Source organism: Mercenaria mercenaria, chromosome 1, assembly GCF_021730395.1.
Source record: "Mercenaria mercenaria strain notata chromosome 1, MADL_Memer_1, whole genome shotgun sequence".
NCBI classification, from domain to species: domain Eukaryota; kingdom Metazoa; phylum Mollusca; class Bivalvia; order Venerida; family Veneridae; genus Mercenaria; species Mercenaria mercenaria.
Genome location: NC_069361.1, coordinates 51720814 through 51729663, shown reverse-complemented (window position 1 = coordinate 51729663; position 8850 = coordinate 51720814). Strand labels below are relative to the sequence as shown.

The window sequence follows — 8850 nt, the reverse complement described above, 5'->3', positions numbered from 1 at the left end:
AGAAACAAACAATCACATTCCTGAAACTCGAGACTGATCTGCAAATTCGTATTCAGATCGACTTTCGGTGGTCAATAACACGTTAAAGCGGATACATTTTAGCACACTTGGGTCCGTATTTAACAAACGTATTGAGTCTGATACTTAGCCTTGAGGGGGAAACTTAGACAATGTGCAGAAAGCACATTTATGCAAACTTTAGTTCATTAGGGGGCTAAAATGACAATGCCATAATAGCAAAACGAAAAGTTAACATATTAATGCCTCAGTCTAAGTTTAATAACCTAAATGTTGGTGAATACGGTCCCTGTAGCCAAGTGCCCATAATGAGCACAAAGATACAAAAACAGGGTTGTCAGAAATCAAAATAATGTCATAGAAATGACCATCGGATGATTCAACGAAATTGATCGCCGCCGTGTGTGTGGCCTGTTTGGTCTGTAAACATATAGTAAACATCGTCAAACATCTTCTCCTCAAACTTGAATGATCGGAATCCAAATTAGATAATCTGATTGTTAAGAGGTAAATCAAAAGGTGCAATATAATTATTTATAATCACAGTTTAATATATAAAAACATAATGTAAGTTCTTTTTTCAAAACAGAGTTTTCTGTTTAAACATTATTTAAAAAATACGCTTCTTTAAAATACGTCAATTTTACCATTTCATTTTATTTTGGTATTACTAGAACGTTAATATACTACATCAATAATTATGCTTTCTTGTCATAATTTCTTATCTAGCGCAATAATGGCTTGAAGGGACATCTAAGCCATTTATTATGTTTTATCGCTTAGACATAAGAACGCGCATACGTTCAAACAGGGACTGGAAGTGTGCCAAAAGCATGTTATTATATAACTTTTTTGCTTTAAATATTGAATGTATCAGGCTTTACGACCACATGTAAGACTTAATTTTAACATAATTATGATATCGTCTGTAGAAAACGTTACTGTCATTGTTACTATTATTATCATCATTAGTATATTATTATGATTATTATAATTATGGCCAATGTTTCAACATGTTAGCTCGTGATGACAGTATTGTATGAAGGCGGGGGCTGTTGCCATTTCTGGGCATCATCTACTGGACCAGGCATGCTTGGTGTCTGCAATTGTTGTGGGAATGCAGCATTTGTGTATCCAGCTTGTTCATAACTTACAGTGGTTGTCTGCACACCGTACACCGGCACTGAAATATATATGGCATGGTAAAAAGTGTATGTGTACATACTATTAATAAAATATGGGAATGTATAGCCTCATTTAAAAGCTACTTGCACACTGAATGAATGAAAATGCGCTTTACTTAAAATAGTAGAAGTGGAAACTCCTCAGGTGGCCCAACACGTCAAAAATGAAAATGTTGCTGGCTCAGTTTGATTGAGCCTGTAGTTAAAATGCATGCTACCGCCCACGTCCTATAGCCCCAGGTTGATCAGAATTCAACAGTTTATGCATAGTAATATCATAGTTCAATAGAAACAACTCGGTCTTTCGGCACGAACGTACTCATTAGTTATTTCTTACATATCAGATCACCATTTGAAAGTGGCATTTAACAAAACTAAGACAAATTACATTGAACAAGGCTAGATAAATGAACCGGGTGCTTAGTGAAAAATTTTATACTGTAGGCATAAATATGCGATAAAAAAGGAAATCCTTATGGCATTTTGTGCATTATTTTCTGGACCACAAAGAATGTATTATACATTTAAACTAGTTTTCGTTTTGTAAAATGACCTGCCCAAATCTCTGTCTGAACAAATTAAATGGATTGACGGAGAAATGTAGTCACTGTACTTAAATGTTCGTCGATTTTGAAATCGTGGTTAATGTAAACATGGTAAACAAACTGAACTCATTACATACCTCCAATCTTATGATTGGTTAATATACAGCTTTTTCAAATAGTTGTGTATACATTTTTACAAAACTGAGTTAGAAAAATTAATGGTACATTTTGAGTGCAATTATCATTTGTCCACTAAAAAGCCGTGATCCGTGATCCCTATATTTATTAATCACCAGGACATAACAGATACTGCAGTGAAAAAATTAGAATTAGAGGAAAAACTTTACATACTTTATTCCAGCTCAAGTATCTTACTGACTTTTTTATAGGTCGCAAAACCTATCATGTCCTGATTTTTACAACCATCCTACTGGAACAACAAGTTTTTTTATGTAACCATACGTGCTGTTTAAATAATTATTTTTGAAAAATGTGCAGAATACATCCAGACGCTGTAACTAGACAAGAAGTAATGCATTTCCACTCGTAACCATGTATTGATGTATCATTGTAAAAAATCACTTATTTAGAAGCAAAGATACTGTACAGGCACAATGTAAACACTAAATCATCAGGAAATCTGTCAATTCAATCTATCTGAGGTAATTTCTGTAGGCGCAAAGCTATTGAGAAAATGAAGAAGAAAAGGTCTTTTAAGACACGTAATCAGGTTTAAAAGCATTAAAGATTGAAATACGGTTCTATGGTATTATTGACATTTGTCATTACAACAGGTTTTTCTAAATACACATTCGTAGTTCGTATGAACTTAAAAGGCGGTACATTGCATTGCCGGTAATCAAAATATGGCATTTTAGTTGTTGAGAAGTTAATGACAAAGACAAAAAGACATACAAATGAACGGAAGAATGATCGAAAAAAAAAACCAGATAGGATAAAAAGTAAATCGAAATAACTGTAACTTGACTTGGTTCCCCTATCCATAAAACAACAATAAAAGAGTTCAGATTAAAGACTAAAGTTACCTGTAGGTTGACACACCTGTCCCGTCTGTCCTCTGGTTTTTCGACAGCAACAGAATACAGCCACCAACACTGACACTATCACTGTTACAAGTCCACCAACACCAAGCACAATACCAACGATAAGCCCCACATTACTGAAAATGTAATGACCTAAATATCAATAAATTTACGTCCTTGAACTAAAGAAACTATATCGCGTAGTACAAACTGAAATAACATAATGGTATATAAAATTCCAAATTTTGTACTAAAACTAAACATCATGCGCTACATCTGTTTTCTCTCCAACAATAAACTTGCCCCTATCCCTCTCCATCCCGAAAACACTCTTGACTTCTGTTTAACAGTAATTTCTATTAAGTCAGCGTAACCGTTCTGTACTAGTACTGGCCTATATCGCAACAATTTGATAACTTCCTCACCTGATCAGCTGACGAATAACTCCAAGCATAATGACTTTGTTGTCGAAAACAATCAGATATTAAGCCTGAACTCGAGACCTCTCGATCCATAGTCCCTTCCGGGAAATACGTTCCAGATAAATTAATGTCCAGATGGTAATAACTTGTCAATTTTACTAAACATACAGATTGTCATTATTATATATATGACATTTATGGCTTCTTAGAGATTACTACACGTGTAACGTATATGGTGTTATTTTCATTAATTTTTCTAAAGCGTTAGAGGTGTTAAAAATAACAACATATCGTGTAAAATCTATGTTTATATGACTTCGTTTATCAAACTAAACATGTAGATCTACGTGTAGCGCGCAACTTGTTTTTTTTTTTTCTTTTCAGACAAATTTTAGCACATAATTGAGTACGTGCCGGTATGAAATCATAACCTTTCTTTTGAAACATTGGCGGTCACAGTAATCATTTTTATGATTTTTGTTTAGGTCTCTCCTAAGTTATATCCCAAGTTAAAACTTTGTCATAATTATGAGAATTTCGTGAAATGGATTCCTGTTCATTTCTTTCGTTTAAGTTTTATGTTCGCTTTTACATACATCGCCTTATTGATAAAGTGATATTATAAAGTCCAGATAAGTTATTACGAAGTATAATTATCATATGAATGCGTAACGTATGCTAACAAACGCAATCAGTAGAGCTTTGTGACCAACTTTGACCTCAATATAATATTCGCTGAGAGACAGAAATCGATCTGTATAAAATTGCGTCGTGTTATAAAAAAATATATATATATCTTTTCTGTATTATACAATTTTGATAAAAAATCACAACCATCTTCAAATATAATTAGTACTGTGATTAGACGCATTTTTATAAAACAGCTATTACTCATTTAACACTTGGCAACAGATTCGGAATCTGTTTGATGACAAATCATTACATAACGGGACATGACTAAACGTTAACAATTAAAAAACATTCTTAAGCATTGTCAACATTACGTTAATAAGTATCCTGTTCCTTAAAGCAGTTGTTTCTGAATGACATTCAAAGACGCTGTTTAAAACATCATATTTTAAAAGTATTTCATCAGAATTCCACTACGTAAGTTACGGAGATCATTTAACAAAGCAGTTTCCCTGGTTAACTTCTCTACATGAATTAGAGTTCAAAACCGAATGACCTAAGGCGTACTTTCTTGAGCTCTTTATCAATAAAATATTTTGGCGGTCACACCAAGTTTATCCATTAAATCAGTAAGGAAATTCAATTAATTTATCTTTATCCGGGCACCGAACTCGCGACCTTGCGGGTAACAGCATATTCGTATAGAGCGAACCGGAATAGCAATGATGTATACCTGGAACAGCAGTATCTGTTATATTTGGTTCCACAACAAGATGTAGCACAGTATTTTGTGTATCCGAAGGTATCCTCTGTACAAAATTCTCCGGCATTTACAACTGAAATTTCAAATTAGGAACTGTCAGTCACACAAAATTGGACTATTCAAACTAAATTATTTCATTTACACCCAATACTTAAGACTTTGAATACTGGATTTTCCTGTCATTCCAGCAGGTATAAAAGTATTTGTATGTAACATGAACATACTGAAAGGAAAAAAGTAATCCTGTAAGTTAGTGTCTAATTTTTGCTTGCTTCGTGATTTTGTTGTAGGTATAAGTGTTACGACTGAGGTCAAAGACAATAATTACTAGTTTGATATTTCCTAAATTATTAAACGACTTTTGTTTCGATACACACTTTGTTTAAGTTTGGCTCAGTTCCTAAAAATGATAATATCGGGTCAAAAATAATCTGGTAGATATTATATAGTGAAACATACTCTATACGCGTATGGTTTGGTAGATATTATATAGTGAAACATACTCTATACGCGTATGGTTTGGTAGATATTATATAGTGAAACATACTCTATACGCGTATGGTTTGGGGTAACCGTTACTGTTAAAGGACGCCATTAGCATTTAGGTTTTCCTATTTCAAATTGATTATTATCTTTCGTTTTACAGTCTAGTGCTGAATCATTGAGCTAACTAGGTGAGTAACATGAAGGTTTTATATACTACGGTAAGGAAACTGAATTAAATTGTTACCTGTGACACAAACTAATAAAACCACAACGAAATAAAATATGGTATCCATTATTTTGTACTAGAATATCAAGGTATAAGCTGTTGTGAATCTTGTATATGTAATCTTTATTGCTGATAACAGGAGGGTCTACTGGTTCAATATGTGCAGATAATGCGTGCAGTATAATAAACATGACAGATATAAACACTTGAATCTTATCTGCACATACTTAAAGCTGTTTAAACAGAATAGTTGACATTAAGCATTTTTTGTAAAATTATCATAATAATTATATTTTCCTTTCGTTAGATGTTTATGTAGTTGCCCAATATCAAAAATAACCATATTAACTATTTAACAAAACTGTAGGCCTGACCTGAAATATACCCTGTTCATATTGACCTTCAAGTGTGACATTAACCTTGAAGCTTACGTGCGACATGTAGTTGTATTAATGGGAACATTTGTGCCAAGTAATTACAATTTCTATATCTCTCTTTTTTTCTTCGCATAATGCGGTGGACAAAAATACATGGAGTAGACAAATTTATATCACTTCTACATACATTTTCATTATGTATAAATTCAATGACGAAACAGGAACAGATAGGTAACCAGAAAATAACAACTGTAGGTTGTGTGATATTTAATTTTCAGGAAAGTAAATACTTCTTGTCGGCACCCAAGGAGATTTTCGGCAGGCCTATTTATCGGATTTATGCGATGCCTTGCTTATCAGAGGCATTTGAATGATAAAATGTAAATATTTGTAATTGCAATCTGTAAACGATACACTTAATTTCCTGTTTCCGCAGATAAAGCTTTAACTGTTTTCAAAAACTAAGTTCATTTCCCGGCGCTGGTGATTAATAATTAAGGTATTAAAAATGCATTTACAGATAATTGCGTTTTTAAGGTGAAAGTAAACCAGTAAACCACTGATTTGTAAACATTCCATCATCTAACCTTATAAACTACTGTGAATTGTTTTAGAAATCATATAGTTTTCATTCTAACAACACATTGTGTCATCAACCTATGGCTGCCGCTCAAATTTGGACTAATTCTTGGTTGTATATTCATAGGCATAATTCCTGATCGCGAATTACAAGCAAAATACATACCATGCGTTTTTCAGATCTCCGTGGAATACTGACATAAAGTAAGTTGGCGGTCGCCGCATATAAACTAATTCGATGATTAGAGTTAGAACAAACATTGAAGTTAAAGATATCTGTCTTATGCCTTTCTCGTGGTACTAGCGGATTTACTGATATACTCGTATATATTCGTTGAAGTTTTATGTTACACAGTGATAGTTATGACAATGCACTGAGTATTACATTAATGCGACAAAGATCTATCTGTGTGCGGGCCTCAGTATGTAACTGGTTTGCCATCTTGGTTATGTTATTTTTAGTTGAAATGCGTTTGATAATCTTCCAAGATTTTCGACCGACATAAGTGTATTACTGAACACTGTGAATGTCACATGTTTTAGTACGTCTGTTCTACAAAACCGCAGAAAGCTAATCAATTAACTCAAGGTCTGCATGTGCCAGGCGAAGCGCAGCGCAGAGGACTAAGTCACGGATGCCGTGATAAGTAATTAATCAATCTTTCGACAAGAATGTATGAATTCTGTTTATTTGGTCCGGTATGTAATAAGACTGAGATACTTTGTATAGTAGAGATAGTTTAGATAGTTTTATACCAAGCTGACATGTTTGATCAATAAGTTTTCAGGATAGGAACCATAATTTGTTAGAAAACCCTTTTTGTCAGTTAAAAGAACAACGTTAAGTTATACGTCTTATATATACATATTACCTCGCACAATTAACAATTGCCTAAGCAAGAAGAATAGCAAAATAACTCCAACAGAATAGCAGAATAGCAGAATAACTCAAGCAGAATTTATTCAACTCGTTTAATTAATTCAATATGAAAAGACACCTTAATCTCCTCTATGTAATTTCAAATGAGGTTTTATGGTATGTTGACCCGTACAGAAATGCCCTCCATTACTCTCATATAAGATCTTACAGAAGATTTTTACCCGATTAAGATCCAGCGAGGGTTAGGGCCCGTCTAAAACGTTCACTAAATGTGAGGGAAGCAATGGCTGAAATGTATTAAGAAAATCTTTAAGAATGAATACATTATTCAAAAATGAAACGTGACGCGTTAGTGTTTTTCTTAAGGATGTACGAGCGTTTTTTTTATCAGGATATGCATCATTTTGAAAATATTTTCTTCGAATACTTCTTTCTAACAAAATGTAAGCCAAAACGTAATGCTAAATAATTAAATTATGGCTTATAATGTACCATTTGACCAAACAATAATCTACTTGTTGCGAAAAAAATATTTCACCCTTATTTTTGGCTGGCCTTTGCCTAAAACTGATGTAAGATGCACAATGGGGTAGGGGTAGGTAATTCAAAATTTCTGTTATTATAAATTATATCAGGTTTGGTTCTGATATTTTTCTGACTTTTCTTATATATATATATATATATATATATATATATATATATATTAAATTCTTAAGCCAATATCTGCGATGAAAATGAATGCCTAGGGGATATATCAAAACAAATTTGAGCACACTGGAAGCAGTTACGATAAAAACCCTTTATTTACACTGATTAACATTCTTTTAACGTACTTCCGCAGAGTGGATTTACTACCGGAGCCTGTCTGTTAAATGGAATTATTGTATCAGATTTTATCTATTACTAGTCCAGTTGCTATACAAATCACAAGATATCTGACTTTTAGCAAATTAGTATCATTTATAATACGAACGTAAAGTTGTCGTGTCTTCATGGCAACTATTTTTTTATATTTTACATACTGTATTAATACATATTAAAAAAGAACATGTTTTAAAAGTTTTAAAAGTGAATTGTTTTGAAATGTACATTAATAACGAAACATAAAGATTTAATCAGTAAACTTAGTTATTTGACGACACTCAAGATGTAGCGAATACGACCTACAAGAAAATATGTTAGTTACTGAAGGGCGCTTGGACTACCTGGCAGCTGACACATAAGGAACAGATCGACAACAGCGATAGTCAAATAACTTTGACCATTGCATACATTTTATATTATTTCCTGGATTCCAAATGAGTATTAAGTAAGTAACCGACGTCTTAACATGAAGTATGGATGAAACGAATGACTTTAAAGTACTTTTCCTTGTCTAGGGATGAGCTTTTTGATAATTTGTGCCGTTTCAGACTCATTTCTTGGACAATAGTTCCTCTTAACCGAATTAATTTCAATTTGTAGTCAGTATATCTGCACAAAAGTGCAACATCTGATCTGTTTATATATTTCATCATTCCAGGAAAAAGCATTAAGTCTCCTGATTCCGATGAAATTCCCGATATCATAGCAATGACTCAGTAATAGTTCTCTTAGCATGAGGATTGCAATTTAATACATACGCCATTCCTGATTAAATGCATTGAATTTGCAATAACACTGAAAGATGCGTAGGCTTTTTCGTTGTTTTGCAGAAT

General features: G+C 33.1%; 1 protein-coding gene across 1 annotated transcript; it reads right to left on the bottom strand.

Annotated features, from left to right (window-relative positions):
- Nucleotides 1–347: 347 nt before the first annotated feature.
- On the bottom strand, nucleotides 348–5476 carry LOC123538025 (uncharacterized). The gene is made up of 4 exons (XM_045321986.2): nucleotides 5336–5476; nucleotides 4576–4678; nucleotides 2794–2927; nucleotides 348–1201 (listed from the first exon to the last, which is right to left on the bottom strand). Exons 1-4 carry the CDS (start codon nucleotides 5382–5384, stop codon nucleotides 1035–1037), a joined length of 453 nt encoding a protein of 150 aa, XP_045177921.2. The 5' UTR covers nucleotides 5385–5476; the 3' UTR covers nucleotides 348–1034.
- Between the last annotated feature and the right edge of the window lie 3374 nt (nucleotides 5477–8850).